The sequence below is a fragment of the Prorops nasuta genome, unplaced genomic scaffold (genome assembly GCF_024137725.1).
Source record: "Prorops nasuta isolate Cenicafe-Biocafe unplaced genomic scaffold, Cenicafe_Pnas_1.2 PNAS00015, whole genome shotgun sequence".
NCBI lineage: Eukaryota > Metazoa > Arthropoda > Insecta > Hymenoptera > Bethylidae > Prorops > Prorops nasuta.
This window is the reverse complement of record NW_027116812.1, coordinates 1643858-1657619: the sequence shown is the minus strand read 5'-3', so window position 1 is coordinate 1657619 and position 13762 is coordinate 1643858. Positions and strand designations below refer to the sequence as shown.

The following is a 13762-nucleotide window of genomic DNA, read 5'->3' as shown; positions in this document are numbered from 1 at the left end:
AGCGAGCTCGAAGCTCGTTCACCTCAAAGTGGCGTATTATTTTTAGTAGTGTTGAATTATTATAGCCATGATATTAGAGCGACAAAGTATCTCAGTTCTTGCGCGAAGAAACGAGCCATTAAGGTCGCCATCGACAACTGCGATTAGGCAGTTATGAACGAATCGCCAATTCTCACCTGCGAATAAAAAATAATTCCTGAGACTGAAAAGTTCAATGAAAGTACAGCCGTGACTTGAAAATGAATTATGAATCTCAAGAATTATTCAGTGATTCGTTAAATGAATGAAGTTTGTTGTTGGGAAGAGGAAACGCGAGAAATGCAGGACGATGGGTGGAAACAGATTAAATTTAAGGGGGGGGGGGTTGTAAGGAGAAAAAGCTGCAGAAGAAAAAAGAGACGACTGAAAAATAAAAATAAGGTCATGACTTAAAAATGAATTGCGAGTATCGACAATTGTTTTATGATTCGTTAAGCAAGATAATTTGTTTAATAGAAGGGGGGGGGGGGGGTTAAAAATGCAAAAGAATGAAAAAGAAATTGCGATGAGATAGGAGAGTTGGGAAAAGAGGAGGATATCGAAGTGCAGATGAAATGCAACAGAAGAAGAAAGAAGAAATTGAATAATAAAAATAGGATCGCGACTTAAAATTGAATTTTGAGTAACGATAGCTGTTCTTGAATTGTTAAATCAAGTAAACTTGTTGATTATAGAGAGAGGGGGATGGAAATTGGGGTGAAATTAATTGTGAAGTTAGGAGGGGGGAGGGTGAAAGAAAGGAGGGAGTTGAAGAGGAGAAAATACAAGAGAGGAGAGTAGAGAGAACTGAAAAAGGGGAGAGAGGAGAGCGAGGTGAGTGTAAGGTGCTCATGGCAGAAACAAGCAGCAAGTGAGCGTCGTGAGTTGGAGTGGTTTGGTTTGCTCGCTGGATAGAGAGAAGTTGCCAGTTGGATTGGTGAACAGTGAACAGTCAGTCGACTCAGTAAGGTAAGCGAGTGCGCATCGACGTTACGAGAGATCGCGCTTCTTTTTATTCCTCCCTTTCTCTCTCTCTCTTTTGAAATTTAATTCTAAATCTCCTTCTTCCAATTCTTTTTTCTTTTACTCTATCTCTTTTCACTATACTATCACGATTCTCCTAATCTTTTACTTTACACCGACCACAAACCAATTTTCCACAACCTTGGTCGACCACTAAACCTTAATTGTGAATATAAGCTTCATAGCCACACAGTGCCGAGTTTCCCATAGATTATACATGATACTTCTACCAACTCATCAAAATCATTTTCAAATCAAATTTTTTCCCTCTGTGCTTTCTCTTTAGTTTCCCTTTTTTTAAACGATTAGTTGCAATTGTGTCTACCGATTTACGTTCTCTATATTAATCGATAGTGGTGCGATTCAACATTTCCGTAATTTTTTATCCACAAGTTGAGTTTTTGTGAGAGATTTGGTTGCACCAAACGATCAATATTGTGGAATTAACGATCGGCTCAAAACCTCCGATTAAATCGGTAATTTGTGACGTAATTTTGTGTTTATGCTGAGTTAAAATTAGTCGATTGTCAGTAAAAACTATTGATTAAATAAATTTATACATATCACGGGATTATTGATCGATTTTTCGCAATATTAGAATAAGTCGGTAACTGTTTAATATTTTTTGTAAGTGTAAGTGAAAAATGTTTGATTTTTTATAAAAAGTGTTATTTTAACAAATCTATTAAAATCGTGCGATTACCGTTCGATTGGCGTGACATCTCCGAAAAAATCGGTAATTATGTGACGCAATCTTTTGAGAATGTTGAGTTTTAATTATTTTTCCTATTTTTTCATCAGAATTAATGTGTTGATAAATGTTAATGATGTGTGATTAACGATTGATCGGTTCGCGTACTCCACACAATTAAAAGTGCACTGACCTGAAATTACCTTTCAGTGAATGTTCTCCAAAGTTCCCCAATCCCCCACATAATCATTTCTTCCTGCATACTCACCAAACATGATAAATCGTGTTGGAAAATCGGAAAAATCATCGTTAAAATCTCTCGTCAAATCGAAAGTAAACAAGAATGAAGACTTCCAATTTTCTTCTCGTTTTCCACAGAAAACCCTCGCTTTTCCACGTTCCAACGTGCGTGAGGAATTCGAAGATCGTGCCGGAAAATTCTAGTACGACTCTAAAAAAAATTTTTTAAACGTAGTTATTTTCACTGGAAACATTTGTTTACCGGAAATAAATATCCTAGCAATGCGAGGCACGCTATAGTCTTTCGATATTATTATTCAACGGTGAAAACCAACTTTCCTCCAAGTTTTTCCGTATCTTGTGTAACGCATTTCCACGCGTTTATGGAAAACCATCCAAAATATTTCAAGTTTTTTTCCTTCCTAAATACACGTAAACAGAGAAAGTGGAGACTCGGGGGGAAAAAACGATTATTTTTAAACAACCGCTTTAAACAATTATTACGTGACTTTTTGCAAATATTATTCACGTCCCACTATTAAAATCGGTTCTCCGTTATCCGCTTTTTATTTAAGCTATTTTTACAGATGATTCTTTATTACTTTTCGCTTTACCATTACTTTTAACGTAGTTGCTTTTATATTACCCATTTCTATCCGTTTTATATCCGCTACTCTGTAAAATTTCTCGCTTTGTCGAAGAAAATCAAGTTGGAAAAAAGTGTCTTGGCACGATTTATCGGATTTAAATGTTGTCTAACAGGATTTAATTGGTGGTTTTAGCATTCACGATTGTGGGGGGAGGGGGGATTGCTTTTCTCGCGTTTAGCGGTGGTTCTCAGTGTGTTGGTGAACGGTTGAGTCAGGATTAGCGGATTCCGGCACGCGTCCGGGCCATCCGCGATATTCACAATCCGTGAAATTGATCTGCATATTTCCTCCGAGTTCTCGTTCGAGCCGAGCTGGAAACTGGGAGTTGGTAGTGAAAAGGACGAGTTTGTAGCATTCAGGACTCGATAATAAATGAATGGAAAATATCGACCACCCGATCAACCTGTGTGGACCGATTAATTACTGTGACTAATAAGATTTATCAATCCAGCAAATATTCATCTCGATACAAAAGTCATTAATATTCACTTGAATTCTCTCTCCCGATCCATTCACCTTTTTATATATTTATTTATTTTCATACACACTGACCCACTTTATCAAAGCAATTTATTTCATATTTATTGTTCTTTTCTCATGATATTTAAATTTTTACAGATCCCTGCAAGAGGATGTATTTTTTTCATTCAAACTCGACAAGTTAGAGGGCTGGAGTAATTTTTTATGGAAGATTGAGGAATTCGAGATGAAGATACAGGAGGAGGAGTATTTTTTGTCAACGATCGAGATTTAGTGTGCTAGAGAGGGAAACGCGTGGCATTTTGTGAAAGAGTGTGGATAAGACTGAGAAAATTTCTTACAAATAGCAATGGAGGACACGGTGAGAGAGAAGTTTCGGTTTTTCGATTCGGAGGCAAAGGAGAAGTTGGAGGAAGCGACGATCCCGATGGACTCGACGGTCAGGAGCCAGGACTCGAAGGATTCCAAGGACTCGAGCAACGCCGATTCCAAGCCTGACAGTTGCCTCGAGTCCAAACACTCCAAAGAGGTTTTAATCTCTGAGAGGGAGAGGACCGGTGAACGCCGGAAAATTTCCCGCCAACGAAGACCGATCGCTCATCAGGAAAATCGCAAAGAACTGCAGAATTCCACTGGAGTCAAGGATGACACGAATTTTCTCATGTTCACCTCGTGCGGTCAACTGTTACTCGGTAATAAAGTGTTTTCTTTGATTTGTTTCATTGAATTTCGAAGAAAACTCGAATTTTCTTGCGATTATAAAAAGTTTTTCCATTTTCATGACGAGAAATTGGAAATATTCTGAATAAATTCCTGGACGAGTAATCAATGGTGCAATACGAATATTTTGTTATTTTCTGGATGGAAAATGGGAAAATTGCGAGGAATGCGTAATTTCCTGGTAATCTCGGAAAACTTGAATCGGGCGAACTTGAGCTCGTGCGGTCAGCTGCTGCTCGGAAGCAAAAGACTTTCTTCCACTTTCTCGATCGATATTTGCCTTATCGGCTCGCGTTGGCATCTCTGGCAATTTTATAGCCAATTTCAAAGAGTTTTTTAGTATTTCACCACCAAAGATCCTTTTCGCTAATTAGCCAGCGCGAATCGTCGGCTTCTCTCTCTTGGATAACCTGTTCCATTTTTCATGAAAAAAACAAAAAAAAAATGCGAGAAAACCTCTTTTATGCTCGAGCTTGACCTTCTTTCGCTGAGTTATCGCCGGCTGAAATCTTTCAAAACCTTCGGTCGTTATTGCATACGCAAAAAAGCATCGCTTAAACTCAAAATTGTATCGCTCGATGCGCCTGCCTGCGGATGAATTCGCGTAAAAACGAAAACATTTCACTTAGAAAGTAATAATTGTGTAACTCATTCCGTGAGCTTTGCAAAGCGTGGAAATGTAGAATAGGCGCGAAACAATTGAAGACTAGAAGCTGCTGCTGGTTTCACCGAATCTTTCGGCTAATCGATCCTTGAAGAAAGTAACGTAATAATTAGTTCTAATTAATTAACGTGTTAAATTATTCATTTTAGAATTTATGAGAGAAACGATTAAAATTAGCGATTTAAGATTTTCTATCATTCTCTTTGATGTTTAGACCAATCGGATCTAGAATATAAAAAAATAAAAATTGAATTCTATTATTATTATGTTATGTTATTAATTATTTAAATGATAGAATGGGCAATTAAAATGATCGATTTGCTAGTCCTTATCGTTATAATTATTATTTGAACCGATCAATTTTACAAAAAAATATTTTTATTAATTATAAAATAACACATAGTAACAATTAAAAATAACGATCAACGAATAACCATCGCTCTCTTTGTTAATTAAATCGATCAATCGTTGAACAAGAAATTACAAAACTAAATTCCACTATTTTCATTATCGTCGTTCATCAGAGACTCGGAAAGTCTCGTGCGAAGCGACAAAAGTATTTTTCACACGAGGGATATAACCAATATACTTTGCTTGAGACAGCCAATTTTTTGAATCTTTTAAAGAAGAGTGAAAGTCGTAATATATTAGCAAAACCAATTTTAAAAATAAATAAAACATTATTAAATCCAGAATCCGTATAGAAGTAGAAACGATAGAAAATTGAGATTCACGAAACCTTCTCTATTTTCACCAAAGCCTCCGTGTTGCTCCTTACCGATGCTCGCAAAGAAAGTGTAACGCAAAGATTGATTCTGCTTCGTTCTACTACCGTGCTACCAGGCTGATCTCGATGCATTTGAAACTTTCGCCGAAACAATTCGCATAACAATTAATAAAATCCCTTTAAATATTACTTTGGAAATCCATTCGTGATTCGCTTATGTATGTAACAACGCACAGGTGGATAAAATCCATCCGATTCTGTTATAAATAAGGCGATCGGTATTTATTCACATGGCTATTAATGTAAATAAAGCAACGATTCGTTTTATCGTGACTCGTGCTTGATCTTGAACGGAGGGGGAGCATTGAAATGTTCTCTCGGATCGTAATAAAACTTGGAATGTTGGTTAATTAAATGGTTTAATTGGATGGTTGAACTAGAAATGATTGAAATGAAGGAAAGGGGGAGGGGGTAAGAGAAAGGTTAAAGAAATAGATAGAAGGATATGGTTTGATGAAATATAAATTTTTGTAGGTATCGTGTTGGTGATTTTTTGGAGTAATAGTATTGGTGCGTAGAACTTCGTTGGGTGATCTAGTGCTGGATTCGTTAATTAAATGGTCTAATTGGATGCTTGGGATAGAAATGATTGAAATCAAGGAAAAACAGGGGGTTGTAAAAAAAGAAAAGTATATAAGAGAAAGGTTAAGGAAATAGATATAAAGATATATTTTATGGTTTATAAATTTTACATTCGTCGTATTGGTAGTTTTTCGAGTATTAGTGTTGGTACATAGAACACGCTTGAGTGGTTTTGTTTTTAGTTTAGTTAATGAAATAATTAACCTGGATTGTTTAGCTAGATACGATTAAAATGAAGGAAAAGGAAGGAGGAGGGGTGGGCTATAAAATAAAAGTAACTAATATAAAAATTAAACAAATATATAAAAGTACATATTTTAATAGAATACAATTTTTACAGGTGTTGTATTGGTGGTATTTGGAGTATTAGTGTTGGTGCACGGAGCATCGTTGGGTGGTTCCGGTGCTGGATTATGGGCAGGCGCGGGAGCCCTTATAGCTGGTGCCCTGGGAGTCGTAGCAACTTTGGCTACATCGACTAGCAAGCCGAATTCTGGATTCGCCAGTGCCCACCTTGCATCCAGCTTGGTGGCTCTCGCTTTATCCAATATGGCTGCCATTACAGCCCTAACTGCAGTAGTCAGGGACTCCCAGAGGACTCAGGAACTCACCTTACTCGCCATTCCGGTAAAGATTTTTATATTTTATTATCTATATCAGCTACACTCTCGATATTCTATATATACTTTCATTTCACTTTCTCCCCCCTTATCACACACGTGTATATGCACCGATGACTCTTCAATTAACTATTTTAATTTTCTATACTTCTTTACTTATATAACAATATTTTGCATTTGAACGTGCAACCATAATGAGAGTGCATTCTCTATTCTTTGGAAATTAGAAATGTCATTTTATTTTATATAAAAGGTACTTTATACGCTTTCTAGTTCAATATTATTTCATATTTTAGAAGATTGAATAAATAAAATGGAATCTATTCAAAAAAGAGGAAAAGCTTATAAATCCCCCTCCCCCTTTCTTCTCATTCTACAATTCTTCTTCTCTTTCTCAATTTTTCCTTTCCCTCTACATGATTAATTCACCCTTTGTCCAATCTATTCTATTTTCTGCAAGCTATTCAATACACCCCCCTCCCCCCGATCCTTTTCGAATGAAGATACATGTATACTTCCGTTTCTCCCCGTATCGTCGCGCCAGATTCCATGACACTGCGTGTATTTCTCTATTTGCAGCCTGTGCAATTGTGAGTACCCCCCTCCAGAAACAATAGAGCATAATATAAACATAACAGTAGTCGCAATACCGGTTCCGCGTTGCATTCTTCATAACGGTAATGCGAGATAATAAATAGATAAAACTGGCGGTGTTGGAAAAATAGAGATCTATAGATCCGATAAATAATGGCAAAGCCAACAACCAACTACGTATAAGCATCCTTCTCTCTTTCTCCCTCTTATACACTCCCCCCTCTCCATCTTCTTCTGATTAATTATTTCATTACATTAATAAATTTCTAATTCTATTCCCCCCTCCCCCCTCCCTCTCTTAATTCTCTCATTACAGTAATAAATTTCTAATTCCGATTCACCCTCTTTCTCTCACTCTCACACTAATAGAATTTTCCACGAGTTTTTTTCTTTTTCCTCTTACGTCTTTGGTCGCCTCATGTTCATTCTGTGATCCAAGCGTGGGTGTCCCCACGCTTCGCCGCGCATTTGTCGCGATCTAAGTGTTGATTTCTCAGCTCTGCCAGCTTCTAACTTCTCTTGAAAAATCATCCCTTGTTACTTTTTTTTATGCATGCACGCGGTGATAAATGCCATATGAGAGCTTTGCACAATAGAACGTTTATAAATAAGAATAATTTAACGAGTGGAGAGTGCGTGGTTCGCGTGGGAAGTACACGAATGGCACCATGAATTACAATGATAATTCTGAGAATCGTAATCGTAATGCTGATGACGATCCTGTAATAATAATAACTCTGATGAAAGTTACAATGATAATGATACTGAGAGTGGTAATAAAAGGAATGAAATCGATGACAATCGTAATAACAATTATAATGCCTTTGAACAGTAATAATGGTACCAATGAAAATCATCATAATAATTACGATGATAATCATCACAAAAGTGATAAAGTCGACTACAATAGTATTAATAATTTTAATGACTGTGAACAGTAATAATAACACCAGTAAAAATTATCATAATAACATTCGTGGTACCAAAGTAACAATGGTAGCACAGATGACGATCATAATGATAATGACTCTGGCAATTACAATAAAAAAAATTAATAAAACTCATGACAATCGTAATAATAATTATAATACCAATGAAAACCATTGCAAGAGAGAGAGAGAGAGAGAGAATATTCGTGATGAAAACAATAAGTAGGAATAAATATAAAAAAATATATAAATTATAACAATAATTATAATAAAATTTAAAAGAGTGAAATGAACAGGGGAGTAAAAATTGATGAATGAAAAACTTTCTGACTTTTTTTGGATGAGCTGATGGCATCGTCTGGGAGATTTTCTATGGAAAAGTTAAGGGAGGGGGGAAGAGATCGAGAGTGCAGGCGTTAAGGAGCAATGTTAATTAACGAGAGGCGAGGTAAACGTGTGGTGAGCTCGTTAAACGTGTCTACATGTCTACGATTAACGAGCGGAGCACCAAGTTGGCCTCGATTCGAACGAACTCCTCTCCTGCGGTCAGCGGCCCAATCGGTTATTTGCTGGACTGCCAACGACCATTGCTTAAATTTTTGCGCACTCCCCTCTCCTCTCCTTATCTATCAATATGTTTATAAATTTATTGTAACACTCTCTATTTTTCAATATCTATACATTAATAAATTATATATTTGTTTGATCAATTTTTGCCCTTTGCCCTATCTCTCTTTCTCTCTCCCTCTCTCTCTCTCTCTAAATACACACACACACACGTGTGTGTGTGTGTGTGTGTCTTTCTCTCTATGTACACCATAGGCTGTAAGAAATATGAAGCGAACTTCTTCGATCGCCCTCCTTCCTCCCTTTCTTCATCTTCCTCTTTTTCCGTTTCTTCTTCTCTCTCCGCCAGAGAAAGTTCCCAATGGCAAGGATGAAACGCGGTCAGGTCAAAGACCACCACCACCGCCATAAAATTCCAATTCAACGCTTTACCAATCCCTGCAACCTGCTTCCTTGTCTTTTCTTGGTCGTTTTTTCACCTGCTGTGTAAACATCCCCTGCGGGCTTCTTTCCAAATACTTTATACACTCATAAACCCACACGCACACTCGTATCACGTATGACTGCGTTTTTGCGAATATTAACATAAATGGAAAGAATTTCAGTCCAGACTTTTACACCGCTATGCGCATTTTCTCAATTTACATACGCGCATGATAATATTCTCATAGAGGAGAATGATGGTATTTCTAAGGTAGACTCGTGTGGGTTTTCAAAGTAAGAATTTAATTATTCTCGAGATTGAGGAGGATGATCGTGCACGTGTCCAGTAGTGAAGATCAATGGGTGTCGTTGACTTTTAAGGGAACAACAACGGCAACAGTGAACGGTCTAATTAAAAGACGGTAAGAAGCGGGACGGAGAATTACTCGTTTACCGAGATGGAATTCCAGCGAAAGCCTTGATCTCTCAGATCTAACGATAGAGGAGATCAAGACAGAGATGCGTTCGCCTTTAACTAAAAGCTTCTTGCAAGACTGGACCGTCCCGTCCTTCGTTCCTTCCATTCACTGAAAAGCCATACTAGGCTCTCTCTATGTTCGCATTAACGACACCCAGCCTTCCCTGAGACAGCTTTCGCAAGACTATCACCTGCCAAATATCGATCCAACACTTCAACATTCCACGTACGCATTTTCATCTTCAACCCCAGAGCTTTCTATTTTCTTAACAGCTATCGCTAAATATAAAAATAACGCTAGGATTTATGTATAAATATGTAAAACACTTAACGATAATGATAATTACTGTTAAGAAGTTGAAGAATTGCGCAAAACAGGCAGAATTAACCTACTGCTATTTCTCGCTTTTCACCTCTAACGATTTATTCATCGACCTTAATGAATTAAGTCCAATTATATAAGTAGTGGTATAATATAATTGATGGGTGATTTGTTTCAGGGGGAAGATGGCAACGTGGTGGAAGTAGAGAGTGGATGGGCTGGGTTGTTGGCGAGCATTGGCCTCCTGGTAGCTAGCGTGGCTGAGCTACTCGTGTCTGGCTACACCTGTGTAACCTTGACACCTAAGATCTGCGGCTGTCTCAAGTCAAGCAGGGATGGCGAAAACTACGAGGACGACGAGGCATCATCCGCCAGCAAATTAAAAACTCGCAATATGGTCCATCAATGGGTGATCGCTCAGAATCATGGACCGAAGAACCAACCGATTTACGTGGTTCAACCAGTTCTACCTATGCACCCAATGATGCAGGTAAATCCAATATTCTGAACGACCTAATCCCACTTTTCGACCCGAAAAAATGAATCCATTCTGGGTACTAATTACAAATGAAAACACAAAAGACGAAAAATTCTTTATTAATCGTATGACTGTTTGAAGAATACAGTTATATACGCATGTACATGAATGAATGAAAAGATTACTAGGGTCCAAAGTGATGGATTGATGAAGAAACATTAGTGGGATAGAGTTAAGGAGGACATTGGGGACCGGTTGGGAAGGTTAAAAGTTTGAAGGAGCAGGTGCTGTAAAGGTGGAATATGTAAGTGAGTGTGCACGTGTGTGTGGTAATTGGTAAGGCGTCGAAAATCATGCGAGCACTTGGATGGAAGGGGTCTAATGGGGTATCGGAAGGTGGTTGGATAGGCACGACAGGAACTGTGTAGGGATTCTTTTGAACTGATGGATGGATGGTAGGGATAGGTCAGTGACACGCTAGAAAGTTCAAACGAAGCTCGATGGACAGGAGAGAGAAACTCGTCGACTTGGCAAAGATTGCCCGGCGGCGATTCCTTTGCCTACATTCCGGAATTCCCACGAAGCATCATCGACTCTCTTCCATGCACGAAAAACCTCGTAGAAGCCACATTAAGATGGATTCCGTCGAAAAACACACTTTTATAACCTTCCAGATTAATCACTTAGCGGCTCGTTGCTTCATTTGATCAAACTTGTCCGCTATTACGAAAGGGATCCTCAATATTCACAGACAAAACACGTTTCGATTACTAAATAAAATATTTGATTAGTCGATTAAGCTGGTCTTCCCATTAGAATGACTGATAATGCTGAATAAATTAACTATCAAAATATTTTGTAGGGACCTTACGGAATGCCAGCGCCACCACCACCAGGATTCATACCTGCAGGTACGCTTCCGATGCCTACAGCGCATTATGGACCAATGCCGATGATTCCCCACATGCCTTATGGGCCGCGATCTTCCTCCCAAATGGTAACTGAAACAAATATTTATTTTCATCAACGAAATCGATTATAGATTTTATACAAAAATAGATCATTGATAAAGTCGTATACTGTTGATGTACAGATGAGACAAAAGCAAAAGCGACATCTGTCGTCTGACCATGGTAGTTCAATGGAGGGAAGGGGGAAGGAAAGCAAATCTGAAGCTTCGAGAAGAATGGACTCTATTGGCGAGGATCAAATCGACTTGACCCAAACTTACACGGGCCTCGACAAGAGAATCTCCGAGGAATTTATCTCTATTGCCATGGACCCTGACAGGAAATCCAAAGCTTCCAGTAATCACGGCAGTGATTTGGGCACTGTCAAGAATTCCTGAGAATCCGCTTTCAGATTTTATATTTGCATGAACTCGAATAATCTTTCATAATTCGACTATAGACGTCCAGTCTATCCGGTACAAAACGAAAATAGAGGCTTTGCCTTCTACTACATATCGTAACAAGCCAGAGTAAGACATATCAGAGTTTGATATATCACACGAGACTCATTAACTCTATTTAACGAAGTCATTAAAACTGCATGTAATTACCGTTCGTCTAGAATTAATCTTAATCCTCGTTCAATCGAGCGTTGTTATGTTTAATACGATCGTTCTATTGTACAGATATATTATAACCTAAGAATTCTTTTCACTTTGTTTGTAAAAACTCGAGACGACGAATCTCTGATCGTTGCGACTCCCTCGTGTACATATATATATCGTATACTTTTTTAAATAATATATATTTACGAATTTATATACTGTTATTTACGAATAAAAATTAATGAACCAAAAACAAAGCAGAGAGAGGAGAAGAGCTATGGTTGCGTTTGCGTTTCTTTCATTCGTCACAAAAACCGTCTTGTGGTTTCACGCATCTGTTATGCTCGACGTAGAGGGCGTTGATAATTTCTAAATTCTTTTTGTAAGAATTACGGTAAACCGCTAATTCCTTTTCAAGTTCTTTCTTTTCTTCGCATAAAATTCGTGGTATGTGCATCGATTGTACTTTCCTCTCCGCAGCGAGTCTCTGGAATTTATCCAAATATTTTTTTAAGTTGGAATTTTCTTCGTGGAGGCGAGTAAATTCTTTCTTTAGCCATCGACTTCGCATAAACACTTGATATATTAGCTTCTCGGTGGTATTCAGATCGCTCGACATTTCCCTTTGTTTCTATACATATAAGAATTAAGAAATTAGTTTTTCCTTAAAATTTATTGTATAATGTAGAATATTTCTCTATTCTTTTTCGTATTTTACTATAGAAGTAGATAGAAAAACTGATTACTTTACTACAATTTTTGAACTAGAAAAGAAATTACATTTGTAACAAGTTTAGATATTTTTGCTTTATTCTTGCCATCGGCTATCCAATCAAACTTGGGTGAAATTTCCAATAATCGCTGGCGAATTCTCCCAGTCCTTTGAGTCATAGCTTCCGTTAAAGTTTGAAACTTTTGTTTAATGTCGTTCTGGGTGTGCATCATCACATCAGCTTCGTCCTGAATCTTTGTTAGATAGGAAATTAACAGAAATTGTGATTCTGTTTAGGGGCATAATTTGGGGATACGAAGGAAATTCGTTACCACCGCATACCCGTCGATCGACAGTGTCGGTTACGATTTCCCGGAAGAGACTTAAATCTTTTTCTAATATTTTACGAAAAAGCAATCCATTGTCTTCCACGTAGTTTCCTATACTGAAAATATACTCGACGGCTGTTGTTATTTCACCAGCCAGCACTTGATCGATAACTCCTCGTATACCTTTTTTATCCAGCTGTAAAAAACTTGTTTTTTCAATAAATGCATTAATTGCTTCTAGAAATGAAACTTACTATTGAGGTAAGCTCTGCAATAACATCTTTCCTCGGGCATTGTCCTTTCTGTAAAATTGTATTATTACAATTTAACATATTAATTAAATTAATCAATTATTTATTGATAAAATGTAGAGCAAAAATTCTTAGTTTTGCAAACAAACAACTATATTTTACCGATGTTGCGGATGATTTTCCAAATTTTCGAAAATCTTTGGTACACATTGGTTGACGAACATCATCAGGCAATTTCTCTCCCAATTGAACGAAGTAGCGAAGATATCGGCCAAAATCATTCCTAGCTTGCTTTTCCTCGTTCGTCTGCACTTCTTTACCGACTTGTTGCAGCCAACCAGCTACAGCTCTTTGATCTGAATTTATATTGTAATATTTAAGCAATTAAAAGGGAAAAGCTTTAAAAATTTTCCTTCAATGTTAGTTCATAGTTCTAGTAAATATAGGAAATCTGTTATAGACGATATTAAATTGTTATAATTATCAATATTTTAAAAATAAATTAATTAATAAAACTTTTAAATTAAATATCTAACCTCTTTTAGAATATCGCTTTATTTCCTTCGTAATATCACGAACGATCATTCGAAAAGTGTCATCAAGATCTTCAGCCATTTTCTTTTTTATAAATAAACCCAGAAATCATTGA

General features: G+C 37.3%; 2 protein-coding genes across 2 annotated transcripts; one reads left to right on the top strand and one right to left on the bottom strand.

The window, feature by feature from the left end:
* The first annotated feature begins 956 nt into the window (after positions 1 to 956).
* On the top strand, positions 957 to 13417 carry LOC136779134 (uncharacterized). The gene is made up of 6 exons (XM_066736511.1): positions 957 to 987; positions 3241 to 3794; positions 6196 to 6482; positions 9967 to 10278; positions 11129 to 11263; positions 11360 to 13417. The coding sequence occupies exons 2-6, from the start codon at positions 3452 to 3454 to the stop codon at positions 11612 to 11614; spliced, it is 1332 nt and encodes a 443-aa protein (XP_066592608.1). The 5' UTR covers positions 957 to 987; positions 3241 to 3451; the 3' UTR covers positions 11615 to 13417.
* LOC136779143 (uncharacterized) lies at positions 12980 to 13754 on the bottom strand. The gene is made up of 4 exons (XM_066736532.1): positions 13650 to 13754; positions 13276 to 13469; positions 13117 to 13164; positions 12980 to 13068 (listed from the first exon to the last, which is right to left on the bottom strand). Exons 1-4 carry the CDS (start codon positions 13726 to 13728, stop codon positions 13051 to 13053), a joined length of 339 nt encoding a protein of 112 aa, XP_066592629.1. The 5' UTR covers positions 13729 to 13754; the 3' UTR covers positions 12980 to 13050.
* Between the last annotated feature and the right edge of the window lie 8 nt (positions 13755 to 13762).

Coding starts and splice junctions, on each gene's coding strand:
- LOC136779134 (XM_066736511.1), top strand. CDS start 3,452: ATGGAGGACACGGTGAGAGAGAAGTTTCGGTTTTTCGATTCGGAGGCA. Junction 10,279..11,128: donor CTATGCACCCAATGATGCAG/GTAAATCCAATA, acceptor AATATTTTGTAG/GGACCTTACGGAATGCCAGC. Junction 11,264..11,359: donor CGCGATCTTCCTCCCAAATG/GTAACTGAAACA, acceptor GTTGATGTACAG/ATGAGACAAAAGCAAAAGCG.
- LOC136779143 (XM_066736532.1), bottom strand. CDS start 13,728: ATGGCTGAAGATCTTGATGACACTTTTCGAATGATCGTTCGTGATATT. Junction 13,470..13,649: donor AAAGCGATATTCTAAAAGAG/GTTAGATATTTA, acceptor ATATAAATTCAG/ATCAAAGAGCTGTAGCTGGT. Junction 13,165..13,275: donor GAAAATCATCCGCAACATCG/GTAAAATATAGT, acceptor ACAATTTTACAG/AAAGGACAATGCCCGAGGAA.